This window comes from Dendrobates tinctorius, unplaced genomic scaffold (assembly GCF_039654945.1).
Source record: "Dendrobates tinctorius isolate UK_male_01 unplaced genomic scaffold, ASM3965494v1 ptg000021l, whole genome shotgun sequence".
Taxonomy (NCBI): domain Eukaryota; kingdom Metazoa; phylum Chordata; class Amphibia; order Anura; family Dendrobatidae; genus Dendrobates; species Dendrobates tinctorius.
This window is the reverse complement of record NW_027361689.1, coordinates 25,176,771-25,198,648: the sequence shown is the minus strand read 5'-3', so window position 1 is coordinate 25,198,648 and position 21,878 is coordinate 25,176,771. Positions and strand designations below refer to the sequence as shown.

At 43.3% G+C, this 21,878-nt stretch overlaps 1 protein-coding gene across 2 annotated transcripts in view; it reads left to right on the top strand.

Moving 5' to 3' along the window:
- NBAS (NBAS subunit of NRZ tethering complex) overlaps positions 1-21,878 on the top strand; it is an 816,956-nt gene that overhangs the window by 755,725 nt on the left and 39,353 nt on the right. For both annotated transcript variants that reach the window (XM_073568249.1, XM_073568248.1), the window contains exon 51: positions 8,508-8,636. In XM_073568249.1, the coding sequence (XP_073424350.1) occupies positions 8,508-8,636 (129 nt within the window). The remainder of the gene's footprint in view (positions 1-8,507; positions 8,637-21,878) is intronic.

Below are 21,878 nucleotides of genomic sequence, written 5' to 3'. Positions count from 1 at the left end.
CTGTTAGACCCCAGTCAGAAGCCTCTCATACAGCCAAATCAGATCACCTGCATTGCACTGAGGAGGGGCAAACACCGCGAAAGACATGTCTGCAAATAAAAGTATCTGGTTAAGCTCTGACCCCAAGTCAAATGGCATGCCTGGCTAAAGGGTCAATATCGAATTTTTGGATCGCTACTTCCAGTTGGTGACACTAGAATTCTAGTCCTTTTAGTCTCTGATGAGGCAATTTGCACAGACAACCTATCAAATTGAAGGGGCACTTTGTAATTCTTCATTTTCCCAGAAGTGGCGCTACAGTACAGCAGAACACTTTCTGCCAGGATTTTCCATACATTACCTCTGATCACTTTGGATCCCAGCAAGTGTGCTGAGATTTTAACCCCTTCTCGAACACTGCTGTGCATGTACGGTCACGGCCAGGTACATGACACATGGTACCGGGCAGCCTGCCTACCATGGGCCGGAGTCATAAGTCTCTGATTATGTACCTCATTTTCCTCCTACACATATTAAGGCGGATAAATCGTAGGAGGCTATGAGTAAGTTCACATCATGGAGCTTGGTGTTTTTATCACTTAATACCATTTATCAGAAGGACTGTTCTACCAGTCGTGAAAGAGCCGTCATTCTAGGAATAATATTAGGAGATTACCCTTTAATGTCTCGATATCCATACACTATAGCGGAAATAGATTTCCTCCAGGATGCCCAGACTTATTCTTCAAAGCAGATTAATTTGCCGAAGGCCGATTGCTCGGAAAAGTTATATTTTCCCCCCTTAAGATGAAAAAATAAAATGTCATTGTGATGGGTTGATTGCCAGGCGCATTGATGTAAGTGGCATCCTTCCACCGCTCCGAGTGCCATAGTACGGAGGAGATAATTATAGCTTGTGAAGATTTTAATGAACACAACCATGAAAGGGACCTCCATCTTTCCTTCCTTTGTCCGGCTCCGACAATCAGCCTCTTGAAATCCCTACCGGCTGAGAGAGAGGTTTTTTTTTTCCCCGTTTAGGGTCGGCAGTTTTATTTCGAGGAGCTCAAATGTCACCGGAATGAAAGCAATATATTTGTTTGGCTCTGGCCCAGCGATTCTTTTCTCCCTCTGCTTTTTTTTTTTTTTTCTTAACAAAGCGCGCCACATTTGCCATCTCGCTGAATTTCTATTTTGGTCGTCTCCTCTATAATTAAATAGCTGCAGTATTTCATTTTCCTCTTCACATCTCATTTGGTAATATCATTCATTGCAACTGGTCTAAAGAGTCTATCTGTAGTTCTGTTTTGCACTTAAAGTGTCTTTCGGAGCTGGCTGAAGAGCTGCTTTCCGGCATCCTGCTCTGCTGCAGGTAAGGGGCGCACTGTTTAAAAAGTTCAGGACACGTCGGACGGTTTTCTTATCGGAAGAGATGATTTTGAAGGGCAGTTCCTGTAAGAAGCAGTTTCCGTGTCTGGTTAAATACTTGGGAGCCCCCCGGAAAAAAAACCTACCGTACCTTACCTAGAAGGGTAAAGGAGACTCAATAGCTATCTCCAACTATCTGAAGGGATGTCACAGTGTAGGGGGATCATCAGTAGTCTCATTTGGTTAGCACTTCAGCCTTGCAGCTCTGGGGTCCTGGGTTCAAATCCCACCAAGGACAACATCTGCAAGGAGTTTGTATGTTCTCCCCGTACTTGTGCGGGTTTCCGCCAGGTTCTCTGGTTTCCTCCCACATTCCAAAGACATACTGATAGGGAGTTTAGATTGTGAGCCCCATCGGGGACAGCGATGATAATGTGTTCAAACTGTAAAGCGCTGCGGAATATGTTAGCGCTATATAAAAATAAAGGTTATTATTTGCACATGGAAACTAGGAGTCATCGGGGACATACTTCAAGAAAAATGTTCCAGAGTGTTTTCACCCGAATCATCAGAAGGAAGTCCAAGCTGGTGATCCATGTTTGCCCTCCATGCTTTCATCTCAAGAATGCAGGCATGAATCATCAGCTTTGACTTCCTTCTGAAGATTTGGGTGAAAATACTCTGGGATATTTTTCTTAAAGCATATCCCCTGATGAATCCTAGTGGACGAAACGCGTTGAGGCTTTTTTGGGAAATAAGATAGGGCCCTGTACTTTGGGCCTGAGGGTCATCGGTGGACTCCCCTTGTAAGGGTGAGAGTCATTGGGTGTTGAGGGCCAGATAGTCATAAGAGAAAAGATGCCATCAATGTCTCTTCCTCTACATTGACTCTGCCTTGATGAATCCACTAGATGGGGGAGATTCCGCGTAATTTCTTTTTTATATCATCCGATATTCGATATGATGCACTCTGATGTAAGAGACAGCTGAGATTACCTTCTTTTCGCTACATGATGTACTCATAGCTTTATTAGCATTTATTAACATTCATGATTACATTATCATTTTGGACTAATAATAATGTAGGACATAATAAGGTTATATCTCATGCTGTATCATACCGTTATACCTAAATAACCTTAGGGTGACCCTCTCTGTATGCATAACTCGCGTACCCATAAAGCTTCTGTCTTGCACCTATTTCCGCTTCATGTGCTTTCCTTCTTATCTGTATTACAATACTGATTTTGCCATTCCCGAAAAAATACCAGTAGCAACGACACATCTATAAATCAAACCAAGATAAAAAGGTGCAAAATATGTCTCACCAAAAAAATAAGTACTTTATTAATATGAAGAATCATATATTATAAATGAAAAACAGAGGTTCTCAATGGAGGGCTACAGTCACATGCTTATACTACATAATTCATTACATACCAAAGTGTCAGTGCATAAAGTTTTACATCAGTGGAAAAATCAGGCCAGACAAGGTTACATAAAACTTACATAGCATAACTGTCAGGAGCCCCAGTGGTGGTACAGCCCTGGTTTGTTATCATATATGATTTTATATATTAATAAAGTATTTTTATTTTGTGAGACATATTGTACATCTCTTTATTTACTTGTTGGATAGTGCCTCCTTATCTGTAGCCTTTTTTCTCTGCCCTCCCTGAGACGGTATATGCTTTCTTCCCTGTCCATATTGTGCTAATCTGTTTACAACCTCTTCCCCTTCCCTGCCTCTAACTCTAAGAACAAGGGATGAACGGACCCATGGAAGTTTGATTTCAGATATCTGACCAAACTTTAGTCCAAAGTTCAGTTCGGGTATAAGAACTTGAACCCGAACCCCATTGAAATCAGTGAGGACTCGAACACGAGCTGGAAAACCTTTCTGTCTCCTTCTCCCCCTTTCTCTCTCCCCAAACTCCTGAACTAAAAAACAGAGTTCCAGGAGAAGTCCATGTTAGGAGTTCAGCACCCGACACTAGGTGTCCGGTATGAGCCTTAAATTTTACAGTTCGCGTTCGCTCATCTCTACTAAGGAGTCATTCAGTTGTTGTTTTCATTAGTGATTTTGTTCAGAGTTTCATCAGTTTTTCTCGGATGAGAAGAAAAAAAAAGAATATAAAAGTTCCTCAACCTTCACCTATCTAGTAGTTTAGTTGTCATCCAAGTCCTGTCCGATTTTAAGAATGTATTTATTTTTTTAACGCCCTCTTTACTTTGCATTGTCGATTTTCATCCAATACTTGGATCAATATCAGACATGTCTCTGTGATTTTGCCCTGGCCACGCTATCGAAAAAATTTGGACATGAGAACAGCCCCATAGAATATCCACAGTACAAGTGCTGTCTGTCAGAAACACGGATGGAAGTCATACATGTGACAGAACCTTATAATCAGAGAATGAAGGGCTCAGCAGGGAGAGCTATCAGATCCAAGAGCAGAAGCTCTGATGGATTTGTAACATTTTTTGCTCAGCCCTCAGCTAGATAAAGGATTTACTGACTGCCATCGAGAAATATTAGAGCCACAATAGGGATCGCTGTATTTTATTCTTTATTAGTTATGAGTGATCGTGCTCGGAGGTGTTATCTGAGCATGCTCGGGTTTTAACCGAGTGACTTCGGCATGCTCAAAAAATATATTCAAGTCTCCGCATCGGCATGTCTCGCAGCTGTACGACAGCCGCAGCACATGCAAGGAGTACCCAACAAACAGACAATCCCCGCTTGTGTTGTGGCTGCGTACCCAAGCCGCAAGAACTCAAACAGATGCTTCGAGCTCGCCGAAGTCACTCGGGTAGCACCCTAGCATGGGATAACGCCTGATCCGAGTGTGTTCGCTCATCACTATTCTTCAGCCATTGAGAATTGTTGATTCTAATGTCGGATTCTCCCTTTATTATCATTTCTTTAATTGATGGAATTTGTTTTTTTAAACTGGAAGCAATGTTCCTGTGTAACCTGGAGGATAATAACCTGCCCAAACTTTGAACTTAGAACAATGTCTCCCGGTCTCTCCGGCGCGGCTCCTGCTGCCTATTATTCCATCACAGTTTTCCCGTCTCTTCAGTGCTTAATAATTTAAGTTCACACCTGAAACTTTTTCTCCCGCGGTAACTCTGCTCAAAGGTTTTCGGATTTCTCATCGTATCTGCTTGGCCTTGGAAGCGCCCTTCATTGATAACCTATTTAAATGCAGCCTGTGCATGCAGAAGAGGCAAATGGAATTAATTAGGTCCTTCAATGTGGAAACTATTCTCAGAGTTTAAAAACTGGCAAATGAGCGCAAAAGTGTCTCCGCATGGAGATCATTATATATATTTTTTTCCTTCCGTCTATCACATATGCCAGCGATTGTTTCACTCTAAAACGTTGAGTCTCTATGAAGCAAATTAATTATCTACGTCTCATAATTTACCGTATTCTAGATCAATCTCACCTTCAGCTTAAGCGCTCTCATGGCGCTTGCCGTTAAAGGCTTATTTTCGACATTAAAAATTAATTAAAATTGCTAAATGATTGTAAGGAAACAGATAGTTTTGTGTTTCTCTAGTTAGAAAGTCAGGATTTTACATTTTATTGTTTACTGTTTGTTGTCTTGGTGACCGGTCACCTCTGCAAACTTATCATAGGTGGCAAGGAGTGTAGCGCTTACAAGCTCTTTTCTATCCAGTTTGTGAGCGCAACTCTGAAGATGGCCGGATCCCTGGGCGTGGTCAGCTTTAGTGCCCCTCTGACGATGGAGAGTACATAGTTCATACCGGTGACTCAACCATGTCGCTGGTCCAAACTGCCAGTCATCAGGAGTGCAACCTGCAGCAAGTAGGAAGCCAGGAGAGTCCATTTCTCTGTTGTTTCTTCTAAATAAAATTGACAACTTGTTCCCATATCACTACACATTTTGGAAAGGTTTTTGCCTGTTATGGACATACCCCTTTAACTAGGAAAATGGGCAGGATACGGTTATTTTTTAATGGCTATAGACTCCTTGGAGGGACTTTTACATGCTGACATGTTTCTTGCCATTGCTAACTATAGCAGAATGAGTTACCTGAGAATCCATCTGTGAGCTGGTTGTGACCGAGTTTGTAGCTCTTTTATCTGTCTTTTTCTGAGCTCCTGTCTGCAGAGTTATGACCACACCAAAGTTCAGCTCAACTTTGATGTGGTCTGTGGTCATAAATCATCAGGAAATCAGAAGAAAATAAGAGAAGCAAGCTTTCCGTCAGAACGAGCTCACTGGCAGAATTTAAGTTGAATCCTTTTTGCAGCCAACAATGTGCAGAGAATCAAAGAGCCTGTAAAAGCCAAACGGTGAGAAAATTTGCAAATGATTAGCAAATGTATGCATCTAATAAAAAAAAAATATATATATATATAAATTCCACGGATGGATGGTGGAATTGGTGCATGTGTTAGATGTGTATCACGACTCATCCAGTCAAGACTTGGTGAGATTGTACTGGAAAGCTAAGCCTTCTGCAGTCACTGGAGTCCATTACTTTTAAGTTTGGCTCGATGTCGTTAAAGGTTCTCCTTTAACGACTTGTGGCTTCCATTATAAACCTGGGGACAGAGCCTGATCCCCTTAATGCACCTTCATAGCACAGAAAAATCATCCACGAATGTTACAGCCCCAGCCTAAGGACTCATTCACAAATCTGATTTTCGCATAGAATGCGTACAGTGTTTTTCATAGATATCACTCGCACCCATGTTATTCTATGGGCCTGTGCACATGTCCGATTTTTTTCCTTGGAATAGTAGTCCACGAAAAATAACAGAGACATGTCCGATTTTGATCAAAATTGGAAATACAAGTCAATGGATCCGTGAAAGAAATAGACATCCAAGCGCGGTCCGATATTCACGCACTGTCCGAATAGAAAAGATGGAGAATCTTTAATTGTTTTTTTCCCACGAGAAAAACTGATGACACTCGTACTACACTCTGGTCAAAGTCTAATCAGAATATTCAGCACGTTTTTCCTCGTACGTGGAAAAATCGGACGTGTGAGTGAGGCCTTAATCGCGTCACTAAGAGCTCCTGCACATGTCTAGGATTGGCTTTCATCAGTGTTTTTGATCACAGTTTGATCAGATTTTTATTTTGGTTCACAAAAAATCAGACGTGAGCAGCCCCATAGACTATGGGTACAAGAAATGTCCTGGAAAAACACAGATGGAACTCGTACACGAGAAACTGACATGTGAATGGGAGAGAAAGAAGTGCTCAGCAGTGAGAGCTATCAGAACCAGCGCAGAAGCGCTGATGGATTTGTAACATTTTTTGCAGAGCATTCAGCTACATAAAGGATTTACTGAGTCTGCAATGGAAAAATTACTATTGTATTGTATTATTACTGTTGTACACACCTTGCAAAAAATGCAATACAGAGTGATCAAAACATTGTATTCACCCCACCATGACACCAATAATAACTACAGCTCAGCACGCAGAGAACAAGCCCCGATACAGCACTAGCAAATAGAAAAATGGAAGGAAAAAAAAAGTTATGGGTCTCGGAAATTAGTGATATAAACTTAATTTATTTTTATGCTTTTTCGTTATGTAAGGTTGGATTTTTTTCTTTTTAAATTAATTAAAAAAGAACATTATACTTTGATATGACTGTACTCATCCTGACCTGGAGAATCTTGTCGACATTTTTCGCACACAATGAATGCTATAAAAACGAATCCCAAACACAGTGCCTGAAAGCAGGGTTTTTTTTTTTTTCGCTATTTCACCCCACTTTTAATTATTTTTTTTTTCTAGTACTTTATACGGTAATTTCACTCATCCAGATAAAAATGAGCTCTCGTACGGCCATGCCATTGGAGGAATATAGAAAACTTTTGGCTCCTGGAAGAAGGGGAGGAAAAATAAAGAGCAATAATGAAAAAAATGTATATCGCCCAGTGATGAAAGGTGATAAAGGGGTTGTTCAGTACTTTAATATTGATGGTCTGACGTTAAAACAGATCATCACTACCAAATCTGTAGGGGCGCTCCCCCGTCGATTAGCTGTTGTTGGTGCCGGCGGCAGGAATGTCGGCGTTGCACAGCTCCATCACCTGCATAGTGGCTGCAGTGGGATACTGCACATCCGCCCCTATTGTAGGAGTAAATCTGTGGTACCCACTGTGCAGTTGACAGCGTTGTGCTGTCTGGCTCTGTAACTGATTGCTTCTGGAGGACTCTGGGAAGAGCTAATCGACAGGAGTGCCGGGTGTCGCACCCTCATCAATCTTGTATTAATGACCTTACTTAATGATAGATCATCAGTAGTGATGAGCAAGTGTGCTCGTTGCTTGAGTTTTCCATGCATGCTTGGGTGTTCTCCGAGTATCTTTGGCTGCTCGTAAATTATGTCTGAGTCCCACCAGCTGCATGATTTGCGGCTGCTAGACAGCCTGAATACATGCGGGGATTGCTTGTTTGTTAGGGAATTCCCACATGTATTCAGGCTGTCTAGCAGCCGCAAATCATGCAGCTATGGAGACTCAAACATAATTTACGAGCACGCCCAAGATGCTTGGAAAACTCGAGTAATGAGCACATTCGCTCATCACTAGTCATCAATAATAATAGTACCGGACAATCCCATTAAAGTCCGGCAGAACTCCTTTCATTGTCACTATGGCTCTCGTTTTGGGGTAGGGGATGTCCTTTTTGCTGAGTAGCTCCTTGCTCTCAAAACCAGCGCGATGCCTGTTGAATGGTCGTGTTTGATGTGGCGGCTTAGCTTTAGCTATATTGCAGCGGATGTTTCCCGCGGACAGGTGTCATGCTTTTTTTTTTTTTGAGGATGCCAGCTTTTTTGTTACTAATCCATTAAAACAAGATTGAAGATAAAACTCTTGTATGGGGCGTATAGAATTGTTACATTCTGCGAGGATCTCTTTTGTGCCCTGTTTAATGATCGCTGACAGCCGCATTGATATTTGCAGTTCTGCTCCCTTTGAAGGCTCCTCCGCTCATTTAACCTCTCGGTTTGATCCCGCGTTATTATTATTTCTTTCCTCTCTTTGAAATAAGATCATATAAGAGACGCATAAAATGTATCAGCACTGGAGTAAAGAATGCGCCTGGCGTCCGCTGGCATCACATAATACCCGCTGTCACCCTTCTTTCTTGCAGTGCATAGATGCGATCTGCGGGCTGCTGTTGGAGCACGACGTGCAGCTGACATCACTGAAGCTACTTATTGAGAGCAGTGATTCCAGTCTTCAATCAAAGGCGCTGGAGCTTTTAACTGCAGTCACCAAGGTACGAGGAGATGCTGAGCCCCATTCATGGTGCGGGGGCGACCGGCGGCGCTGTATCATCACATTACACCTCACAGTGATCACAGCGACCGATCAGCCTCCAGCCATTACGTGCATCATCATAATGGCCGAACTGCCAGTTCTGCAAGTACGGGGGAGGGAGACGGCTATAGAATGATAGAAGCGATATACAGGATACTTGTATAAATATGAGGTGAGAACTATTAGGGAGACAAGTATTCATCGGATATAGATATTCATTAGATGAGTAGTGCTCACAAGTTTTAGGCAAGTGTAGAAAAAGTGCTGCGTAGTGCGAATGGTTTCAGAAATAGATGGTTAATAGTTTATTTTTATCAGTGACCAAAGTGCAAAAAGTAACTGAACCAAAGAGAATTCAAAAGCACCTCAATATTTGGGGTGACTGCCCACCATAAAGGGGTTGTCCAAGATGAAGTGAATTTCATACTATGTCCAACTTATTTAGAGGGGTTGTCTGGGACATTTACATTGTTGGCCTATTCTTAGGATAGGTCATCAATATCTGACTGGTATGGATACAACACTTTTGCACCCCTGTGAACAACTTCCATCAACAGTATATTGACCGTAGCTGGAAACATGGGCTATCAAAGTTGGACAGCATAACTTCCATATATTTCTGTACCTCAGTTTCTATGTTTTTGTACATAGCTGAGGCACTTGGCCTTACTTCCATGTCGAAGATCTGGCTTTTTGGCCATAGTTCTTACATAAAGTCCACTTCTGGTCAGACGTCTCTGAACAGTAGATGGGTCTAGCTGAGTCTCACTGGTCGTTGTCAGTTCTGAGCTGATGGCACTGTTGGACATCTTGTGATGTCAAAGAGTAATAAGCATGATATGTCTTTCATTTGATAAACAAAGTTTCCTTGACTAAGTTCGGTGTCTATGGTCCTCAGTGTTGCCCATTTCTTGGTGTTTCTTCAGAAGAGATTGAACAGCACAATTTTAAACGCCATCTGCTTTGTAATCTTTGCCTGGGAGACACCTGGCTGATGCAGTATAACCACTTTGTGTCTTGTTGCTGTGCTCAGTCTTACCATGGTGTATGAACTGGGACATGAAACTGCCTTCCACAATTTCACTTTTGTAGCAGAGTTTGGCTGTTCCTTAGCCAGTTTCAAACCTCATACATACAGTAGCTGTTTATGCTCATGTTAATGACTGTGTTTCAAACCGAACTGCATATGAAAATAATCATCATTATCACACTTTTTGGTATAATTGGTTACTCATACACCTGAGTATAATCCTACAAAATACCTGACAAATGTGTATATATTGATAGTGATACGAAGTAGATTGATTAGATAGACAGATATCCAGATACTTTTTCCCTAAGCCCTAGTTACAGTCAAGACCTGCGTTGGGGGCAAACTGGTCTATTGCCCAGGGCCTCCCCACTTTCTTGGGGTCCCCCAGCATTTCGACTTTGAGATTGAAACTGCTTAAGAACCTTTAGAGTCATCACCGTCATGTAGCCATGATGTCACAAAAGATCGTTTAACTGCAGGAGTCTAGAAGAACTGCAGAGGAGACATGCTGTTATGCAGGGCCTGAATTAGGAGAAAGGGGGGAAAATGAGCAATTGCTCAGGGCCTCCGCTCTCTTAGGGGATCCCCAGCATTTCTATTCTGGGGGATGACTGTTTATGGGCCTTTGGTGACATAAGTCATGTGACAATTATGTCACCAAAGGTCCTTTAACTACAGGAGTCTAGAGGAACTAAAGAGGATACAGACTGGTATATACCGTATGTGCAGTGTGTGTCAGTGTATATGCATGTATGTGTATGCACATTTGTATGTGCAGTGCGTGTGTGACAACATGATTCAATTTAACCCCTTCACAACATGCACCGTACATGTACAGCGCATGTCGTGTCACTCCCTTTGATATAGGCTCCTGGCACATGTCAGCTGTTTTGAACAGCTGACATGTGCCCCTAACAGCTGCGGGTGGATTGCAATTTAACCCGTTAAATGTCCCTGTCAATCTCTGACAGCGGCATTTAATGTAACCATGCCGGAATCACATCACTAATCCCGCCCATCGGCGCCAGTGTCACATGACCGCAGGTCGCCGATGGGTTAGCATGACAACCTGGGGTCTGCAGGAGACCCCTGTGCTTGTCATTGCCGTATTGCTATGAGCGCCGCCCAGCAGTTGGTGTTCATAGCAAGTGAGCATTTCTGCTACACACATGCGATCTGATACCATGGAGACTATTGAAGCAAGTGAAAAGTTTAAAAAAAAGTGTTTTTTAAATATTTAAAAAAATATAAAAGTTTAATCACCCTCCATTTGCCCCATTCAAAATAAAACAATTAAAAAAAATAAATACACAAATTTGGTATCGCCGCATTCAGAATCACCCGATCTATCAATATATAAAAATAATGAATTTGATCAGTAAACGACGCAGCGAAAAAAAAGTCAGCGCCAGAATTACTTTTTTTGTTTGGTCGCTGCCACATTGCTTTAAAATGCAATAACAGGTGATCAAAAGATTGTATCCACATCAAAATGGTACCATTAAAAACATCAGCTTGACATGCAAAAATATCCCTCACCCAGCCCCAGATCATTAAAAATGGAGACACTACAGGTCTCAGAATATAGCACAATTTTTTTTTAGCAAACTTTGAATTTTTTTCACCACTTAAAGGGAAGATGTCACCTGTTTTGGCCACTATATGATGCGGCCACCACCTTTCAGGACTTATATACCGCATTCTATAATGTTGTAGATAAGCCCCCGGTCCCATCTGAAAGATAAGAAAAATACGTTTTATTATAATCACCCGGGGGAGGGCCGCCCGGTCCAATGGATGTGGCAGATCCAGCGCCTCCCATCTTCTTGCGATGCTGCCCTCCTGCTTGCTTCATTGCTCCCCGGCATCGCGCTCCTGCGCAGGCGCACTTCTCTGCCCTGTTGAGAGCAAAGTACTGCAGTGCACAGGCGCTAGGAAAGATCAGAGAGGCCCCTGCCTTATTTTCAAAGAAAATCGATCGGAGGTAAATAAGCAGAGAAACAAGGCATCTGATGTCAGGAGGACAATTGCATCCCCAAATTGTGGCGGTGACATCAGGTTAATAGACACGTACCTGTATAAATCTGCCCAACTGATTTTGACGAGTTTGTTAGACAATCCAATGTATATAGCTGGGGTATAGCAGATTCGGGGAGTGGGGTCTGGCAGTGGCTTATTTCCCTCTCCCTATGTAAATGAACGTGGTATTATGCAGGGGTGGGATTCAAATTTTTAACAGATTCTGTGTTTGTGTAAGAAAGCCACACCCATTTTAAGTCACACCCATATAAAGCCACACCCATATAAAGCCACACCTATTTACACCCACCTTTTCCAGTCAAACAGTTGAAAAAAAAAATAAATTGGAATGAGATCAGAACAGTGCACTTTCTGGCCAGCAGCTCTCCTGACCCGAGTGTGACAGCTGCATATATTTCTATGCAGCTGTCTCACTTGACTGACCGGCTGGCCAGGCTGTGCACTACATTCTGATATTAACAGTTACCATCAAACACCAGATCACACATATAACCAGCAGCTTTTGTTCTGGCAAAATAATTTTTAAGCTGATACCATGATACGAGAGACTCTATCGGCCGGGCCCTACTCTAAACTATTAAAAATAAATATTTATTTTTCTTTAAGGGAATGAGTCACATACATTTACATTTTTTTAAACAACCATTAATACCACATACAAGGGACAAATATCGTCACACCATGACCAGACCACATATTACCACCACATAGTCACCGAATAATACCACATACAAGGAACAAATAACGCCGCACGATGACCAGACCACATATTACCACCAGTAGGTGACTGAATACTACAATACTGATCATTAATTAAAAACACAATACTAAGTGCAATTGTATACAGGAACTCTTTATTAAAGCCCCCGTTACACACTGCGATATCGCTAGCAATATCTCTGTAAAGTCACCGATTTTGTGACGTTGTAGCGATATTAGTAGCGATATCGCTGCATGTGATACTTGCCTCCGACCGGCTCCCCCGCTGGTTATCGCTGATCGCGCGAGAAGCTCCTGGATCATTTCTCGTCGGCCACTTCCTGCTGGGGATTCCTGCTGTGACGACGAGCGACGCGTGGAGCCGGGCGGGAGGATGCAGGATCGCCGCGTCTGACAGGTAAGTAGCGATCCCCGTCCCCAGCGATGTCGCTGGTGAGATCTGCCTGTGTGGCAGCTCACTAGCGACCACCTAGCGATGCACCAGCGATCCTGACCGCGTCATATCGCTGGTCGGGATCGCTGGTGCATCGCTAGGTGTAACGGTACCCTTACTGTCAGTGTACAGGTAACACACTGACTCACCAGTGACGTCTCTAGCTGAAGTCCTTCATCTTTGCTTTTCTTTTTCATCCAGCACAGACCGCCATCACTTATTTCATGCAGAGAGGAGTCCTGGCTGGAATAACACAGTTACCTAGAGCACGGCTTCCAGAGCACATTACCCACTTTTTCCCTTTCTTCTACACTACACATCTGAATACAAACGTGCACCCACCATTAATACATAATTGGTTATTATGCAACCCACCATTCCAAATATAAATTATAATCCACCACTGTGCACCCACTAACTATAAATGCCACATTCCCCGTTTAATATATAAATTAGCACCTCTACTCTTTCCCCCAATTAATTACCAGGCACTTCAACCTCAATGCCCCCCACTATGTACCTTCCGCTCTAACCCTAACCCCGATTCATTATATTTACATGCCCCTCCTGCCTCAATTCATTGTCTTGTCTTTCTCTCCCACCCTCTATTCATTATCAGCTGCTCTACCCCACATTCAATACATCACTTACTCCCCCACACTCAAAACTTTTTGTTCTCCAGATAGATTATTTGCTCTCCCCAGCCCCCACCTTCAATTCATCATTTGCTCCCCTCACCTTGAATTAAATTGCTGTGCCCCATCACTCACACTGAATTCATCATTTGCAGTCCCCCGTCCTCTCCCCCACATCATCATTTGCAGTCCCCCCACTTTAATTTGAAGTCCCTTTCCTTATCCATTGCAGTCCCCTATAATTCCTCACTTCATCTGCTGTGCCCCTTCATCATTTGCAGCCCCCTATCCCCCTTACATTTCATCATGTGCAGTCCCCCTTACCCCCCCACTTCATCATGTGCAGTCTCCCTTACCCCCCCACTTCATCATGTGCAGCCCCACTCCCCCATTATCATGTGCAGTCACTCCTACCCCCACATCATGTGCAGTCCCCTTTACCCAATTCATGTGCAGTCCCCCTTCATCATGTGCAATCCCCCTTACCCCCCCATCATCAAGTGCAGCCGCACTCCATCATGTACAGCCCCACTCCCCTTCATCATGTGCAGCCCCACTAACCCAACTCCATCATGTACAGCCCCACTCCATCATGTACAACCCTAATCCCCCACTCCATCATGTACAGCCCCACTCCCCCTTCATCATGTGCAGCCCCACTCCCCCCACTCCATCATGTACAACCCCACTACATGTACAGCCCCACTACATGTACAGCTCCACTCCCCCCACTCCATCATGTGCATCCCCACTCACCCCCCTCCATCATGTGCAGCCCCATTCACCCCCCTCCATCATGTGCAGCCCCATTCACCCCCTCCATCATGTGCAGCCATATTTACCCCCCTCCTTCATGTATAGTTGCCCCATTCACCCCCCTCCATCATGTACAGTTGCCCCATTGACCCCCCTTCCATCATGTGCAGCCATATTTACCCCCCTCCATCATATACAGCTGCCCCATTCACCCCCCTCCATGTGCAGCCATATTTACCCCCCTCCTTCATGTATAGTTGCCCCATTCACCCCCCCCTCCATCATGTACAGTTGCCCCATTGACCCCCCTTCCATCATGTGCAGCCATTTTTACCCCCCTCCATAATATACAGCTGCCCCATTCACCCCCTCCATCATGTGCAGCCATATTTACCCCCCTCCTTCATGTATAGTTGCCCCATTCACCCCCCTTCCATCATGTACAGTTGCCCCATTGACCCCCCTCCATCATGTGCAGCCATATTTACCCCCCTCCATCATATACAGCTGCCCCATTCACCCCCCTCCATCATGTGCTGCCCCCTCACCCTCTGAATTCATTTAAAAAAAAAAAAAAAAAAAAGTTTCCCATACTTACCTCACAACCGCTCCCCAGCAGCTCCTCTCTGCAGCCAGCGTCCAGGTACATGTCGGCGTCTGCGCGATGACGTCATCGCGCAGGCCCGACACTGATCCGGAAGTAGAGGGAGCTGGAGCTGTCAGCTGTGTGACGGCCTTGCACAGCTCCCTGCCCGATACAGCCACCCGCGTCACAGTGTATTTGCTGCCGTTCGCGTCACAGAAAAGAGGGCACGGCCGCACATCGTTCCGGATCGCGGCTGTGAATCTCCCCGGTTCGGGGAACCGGCTGCTTTTTTAAGAACTGGTATTATGCACTCCGATAAATACTTTCTTCTGGGCAGTTTTCCTAGAGTATCTTTACATCTTGGTTTATTTTTTATATACTTTTCCCCGATCATCAGTTAGTCGAAATGATTTTTATAATCCATTACTCATCCGTGTTTTTTTCTCGTGCCCGATTAGTGGAATTGTCTTGTATATATGTAATGTTTCTGTATTCTGTGTTTTTCCCATCCAAATACTTAAGTGTTTTCCGAGCAGGATATAATGAGCTCCTCTGGTTTCATGGTCGTCACTTTCGGTTCCTTTGAATGTCCTGACATTATGTAGGCGACGACTCTGACTCATTTACAGTAATAATTGCACACATTCAGGACACATTGGCGGTGATTGAAGGCACCTGTATCTCAGCCTCTTGGATTTTGTGTATGGCTCTGTGCAATCATCCTGAAACATTCTCTAACCAGAGCCGCGATTGTTTGTCTGCAAAGTGAAGATCTTCTCCTGCGCTCCGATCAGACGAGACCTGATGAAGCAAATATGAAAAAAAAAGTCTTCATGCACATTTCCATCTGCATCTTTCACATTCCAATGCGTTTAGAACAGTGTTCTAGTGGTGACGCATTGGAATAATCATAGGTGCACGTCGGGGATCTTCGTTTGTTATTGTTGTAAGATGTCAACTTTCCTATCTTGGCAAATTATTGCCCATACACAGGATAGTCAATAATTCTCTACCTGGGAGCCCCGCTGCCCTATTAGAATAAATAAGAGGCTGTACATGTGCACCCGCTGCTCCAGTGATTGTCTACAGAGCTGCCAGACATATCCAAATAAACCACCCAGCTCTCCATGGCCATCCCACAGGCAATGAATAGACTTCAGGCAGGCACACATAGCCACCGCGCCCTTCTTTGCATCGGCAGCAGTCCCAACAGTCAGCAACTTGCACAGGAAGCGTGATAACTTGCAAAAATAGAAATAAACCTATTTGGTGGCATGTGGATTATACAGATATTTTTTGTCTGTTCAGTACTGGTGAACGTATAGACATCGTCATAAGTGACGTCAATGGACTGTGCACATTCTGGACCTTCATCTGGAGGAGGTGTTGTGCATCTCAGACTTTGCTTGGGTCTTACTTTTAGTCTTCCTTCCATGAAACCGTGCTAGGTGGAATTTTCACAGTGTGTCACAAGGAGGCAATATTTTTGAACAATTTGATTCACAGGACAATGGTCTAGCGCCCACACTGGTAGTCCACTGTATAGGAGCCCTACCAACCGCCTCCTACCTGCCTCGTCTAAATTTGTAGGCCTAGTGCATCAATATCTCTGTCATGACATTACTATGGACCTACTCTGGTGTTACCAGACTCTACCTGCTTGCTTTCCCAGGCTCAGAGCAATTACTGCTATTCTTGGCAGCGATTCAGATACTCCACATTAATTGAGCAACCCTTCTTTTTCCGCTCTGCTCTGTCGAAGGCGCACGGCCGACGTCCTGCTGATTGACAGTCAGCTCCACACAGTTATGCAGCAAAGGATCGGCTTTGAATCAGCATGACATCGCCAGCCACGCCCCTTCAACAGAGCAGAGAGGAAGAGAAGACTCCTCTCTGTCGGCGATAGGCGCAGAATCGCCGGCAGGAGAGGTCAATGTCTGCTTTGTCCTAGCAGAGAACTGCACTGGACAGAACAGGCAGATAGTTAGCAACTGCCTCTTCTTAGGCCCACATTAAAAATTAATATATATATAGTGCCTGATAAATCCTTTAACCACATTTGGGTGACTATATCATGATCTTTACTCCACTTTTAAGGCACAAAAAAGTTGAATATTTTGATTCACAACTTTTTTGTGTCAAAATTTGTGATTTTTTTTTTCTCCTCTGTTTTTCAAGCCTATTGAGTGGGAAGAACATGGCCAACTATAGTGCAAGTTATTTACCAGAATTTGTGCCGTAATTTAACATAAGCCACAACTTAAATTTCTGATTTTGGTGCAGAGAGAAACAAATGACACAAAACGGTGGTGAACCAATAAGTATATTTAGATACTCCAACTCATATCAGCTTTAGGAAGAGGTAGACGGCCGTATAACTCGGACGAGGATCATAACGCAATGCTCAGAGTGTCCGGTGGCTCTCCCGATCTGAGCGTGATAGCATGTATTTCTATGCAGCTCTCACACTTAGGTGGGTAGAGCCGACAGCCAGTCCGACCATTGCGTTGTGATCCTCTTCCGAGTTATACATCCTCACTTTTCCATTAGACAGGAATCACTGGGGAAATATCTGCTACAAAACTGCATCTGATTTACCGCAAATTTAACCGCAATGCAAGGAGTGAACTTGCAATGAATATCTCATTGTCTCAGCAGCGTCTGGTGCTATTAAAGCATTCTGGATTTTACATCCTTATTTGCAGCATGTCCGACCTGTATAAATGTATCCCTAGACTGTTTTTTTTGTATGTACAAGTACATTGCGTGTTCTAAGCACTTTTCTACCCTTTATAATTGGTGGAGGAAGGTTCAACTTGATGGACCTAGGTCATTTTTCAACCTATGTGACACGTGATTTAATATTTTGGGAAAGTATAGGAATCCTAATATGCACCAAATTGACCAAAGATGTGAGCGATTTTGTTTTTGTAAAATATTTGTGTAAAAGTACACCAATGTGCCATATTTCCACTACAGGGCATGTACCATTGTCATAAATTTGGTGCAATTTTCACAAGTTTTGCCGGCTCCTAGGTTCATAATTCGTTTCAATTAGCAATAAATCATCCAGATAATGAAATAAATGCATTTAATACATAGGAAACAATAGCACACTCCATTCTGTGCAGGAGTTGGATGTGGATTTCAGGATAATTATACATTAACAGTGCGGGTCCTGTGTACAGGCCGATACTGAGTCACTAATTCCCTGCATAGATTTGCTGGTCTTCAGAGAAAAGGAAAGATACAATATCCCACTAATCAGAAGTTCAGGCTTTTACATTATCTCCTGTTTTATACATTGTCTCCTGGGCTCTCTGTTCTGGGGATTTTCTGCTTTTAATTAGGGTTTTTCTGGAAGTTTTGTACCTCCAGTATGTCAAGAGTTAAAATGTAGAGTCCTAGAGTTCAGCTATTTTACCAGTGTTTTTGAAGACCATACTATGTAAACTCAGAAGCCATGACTATAATAGCCCCAGGGATTGCCATCGCACCCAGGTCCTGCAAAGTAGTGAGGCCCAAGAGGTCCATTTGCCCCATGTTAAAAGACTATTCCTATTAAAGGGCATTTGTCAGTAGGATCAACCCTCCTAAGCTGTCTATATGGACATGTAGGTCATAGAAAGTTGAATCAAATAATACCTTCATATCCACGATCCGATGAATGGTTACCTATAAATACGTGTTTTTGTTAATATGCAAATGAGCTGAAAAGATCTCTGCCAGAGAAGGATCTTCACTAGAGTCCGCCTCCAAAGCGAATTTTAATCCATAGCCATGCCCCTGTACAGTATGTTAATTCCTCCTTTCTCCTTATGTGGCTGGAATGTTTGGGCTCCCGGTAGTTATCCCCATGTGACCACAGAGACATGTGACCTCATACCGGAGCCCATACATTCTAGCCACATAAGTGGAGGAGCAATTTACATACAGGGGCATGGCTAAGAATTAAAATCAGCACTGGAGGCAGACTTTAGTGTAGATCCTTCTCTGGCACAGAGATTTGTTAAGTATATAATAAAAAACATGGATTTCTAGAGAAATCATTGGACAATCTGGAGACAGATTCTCAGAGAGATCTATGTCTATGACCTATAGAAACATCTTAGGAGAGTTAATCTTACTGACAGATTCCCTTTTAAAGACCTATGGTAGTTGGGGGTCCTATTGGACATTTTGCATTGGGTCCCAAAAGCTTCAAGTTACACCACTGTGTAGACCAGGTACCCAGTGAGCTTGTGGTGGGATAGAAGGAACCAAAATGTGCTTCACCTAAATATAAGAGCCGTGCACAAAAGCCTTCAAGACAGCAGTGGAGTCCTAATGGTTCAGGTTGTTGCTTAAATCCTAATTTTGGGAATATGGTCTGACAACCATTAATGGTTGGTCCCTTGTTCTGAAGCCATAGCACACTTCTCCCCAGCCTCCCTACTTCCTCATTGCTGGGAGGGCACTTCTGTTTGAGTGACAGTTCAGGCTATCAGCATCATCACCCCACCGGGGCTGGAAAGAGTTTGGCCAGGAGTTGGACCTGTGTTCTTCAGCGATCCCGAGCAGCCTCAGGGCAGAGCTTACACACTAGGAGTGAACTACGCATGCACGGCCACTGCAGCTGCAGAGATGGCCGGTGCCTTTGGCAACATGCTAGAAGCAACGAAAGACCAAAGGAAAGAGATCTGCAGAAATGGGCAGTTTTTAATTGAAACTAAATTAAAAAGTTGCTTTTTTTTCTAAAAACTCTTAAAAAAATTCCCAGACATTGCGCGTGGTTTGGTTGTGGTGGAATTGTTGCAGGTTTCTGGTGCGGATCTCTACAGTACAACACATACAGTTTTTGAAAAGTGTTTCCATACATAGCTGGAAAAGTCTTACGCTGAGCGTATGGGCAGCCTGGCCATCGTGTTGCAGATTTTTATTGTAGACATTACCCTTTGCAATACGTAGGGAGGCATCCGCTGACTAAGGCCAAAGTCAGGCAAAATTACCACAGTTCTCTGGATTTACCCTGAGGGTAAAATTCACACCTTAGAGATTTTTGTTTTTTAGTTGACATTTCTGTGATTGTCCTACTCATTAATTTGAAACCACCTCATTTGGATGAATCGCAGACATTTCTGCAACAAAATCTGCCTAGTGTGAGTTCAGCCTAAAAGTAGAAAAGACATTTGGACAATGCTGTATACATCATTTTGGAGTGTTTTCAGACCATGTAGATGGATTTTTTTTTTTTGCGAGCCCCCAAATGGATGAACAGATGATGCTGCAATTTCTGCAAGAAAAAAACACAGCAGAAGATCTCGGAGATAGTAGGGAGTTGAATGCAGAATTTCTCATTATAAATTTAGTTTATATACCCGTATAAACCATATATGCAAAATCAATGCCTTGTGGTGCTGGAGAAGGATGTTCTCAATACCATGGATGGCAAGAAGAACATGCGAATCCATTTTGGAACAAATCGAGCCCGACATGTTCCTCAAAACAAGGATCACCAAGCTAAGACTTTGGACACATCATACAAAGAGAGCGATCACTAAAGAAGGACATCATGGACAGAAGTATAGAAGGAACAAGGTGAAGAGGAGACCCAACAACCCTATGACTTGATACTATCAAGATAACGGTGGAGAAGCCCCTGGTGGATCTATCTAGGCTTGTACAAGATGGATCTTCCTACAAAGCGTTCATCCATCAAGTTGCCATGGCTCAAGATCGAGCTGAAGGGCGTTAAATAATAAACCACATCTAGAAGTGATCAGTATACTGCCGTGAATCTAGAAAAAAACTTAGATTTTTTTTGTGTCATTTGAGCCTACTGTATAGTATCACTGCTGGTCCTGGCGGATCTATGACATCTGGCATGTGAATGCTAAGCCTCGGTGCTTGGCTCCGGAGCGGTGAATCCGGCAGCATTTATTGTAGTGCTGATATACAGCGTATGCCTCATCCCCTCTCATTTATTCGGCATTGTCCGTACTCTGAAGAGCATGTGAAATATAGACCACTTGGCCGAGAGACCCGAGGTTCTGCTTTTATCTTCTGCCCTACTTTGCCCCGTCGGTGTGCCGCTGCCAAGAAGCTGCACAATTGCTCTGCTTCTATTTCAAGTCTCTGTGGAAATAAACAGCTGTGTCCACATCTACAGATGCAGCAGAGCTGAGGTTGTCAATTCTGAGTAGCTTTTCTACTTCTGGTATTTTTTGTTTTGTTTTTTTTCATTTTTTTATACTATTGGTATAATTTTTTTAGAGGCTGGAGAAAAGGTTTTTTGATGCAAGAACTCCGAATGCCCTGCATAGACATGTATGGGTGGTGGCATCAGACCGCAGTATTTGGAGCCGCTCTGACTGTTGCAGACATTTTTATATCTATTGTTACGTTATTAAAAACAACCCAAAAATGACATGGTGTTAAATGTTGCAGAACTTATTTATTTTCTCACTTATTTAGCGCCATTAAGTCCACAGAGAAGTACAGACATAATCATCTCTGTCCCCATTGGGGCTCAAAATATAAATTCCCTATCAATATTTTTTAGGAGTGTGGGAGGAAATTGGAGGCAACCCATACAAACTCCTTGCAGATGTTGTTCTTAGTTGGAATTGAACCCAGCACTTCAAAGCGTCAGTGCTAACCACTGAGCCACCAAGGACCGCACTGTGTTTTAGGTGACTTGTTCAGAATAAACTATTTGTGTGGACATGACGTATAACATTGTTTCTGGCCGTTATGTGACTTTTATCCTATATTTTTCACCTACTTTCTCATCTCCAGGTTCTATCACTAATTTTAGTCGTCTCTGAGCTGGTAGGTGGTAACCAGCTGCTATGATGGCTCTCATACACAGCGCTCACAGTCATGAGAAATTCTTGCTCTCTTATCTTTGTGTAGCGCATATTGAGAAGCAGCAGCATGGAAGATATTGATAGGCAGGGTACCTGTAAATCCAGCACTAAGGTGAGTATATACACATGGTCAAAATTGTTGGTGCCCCT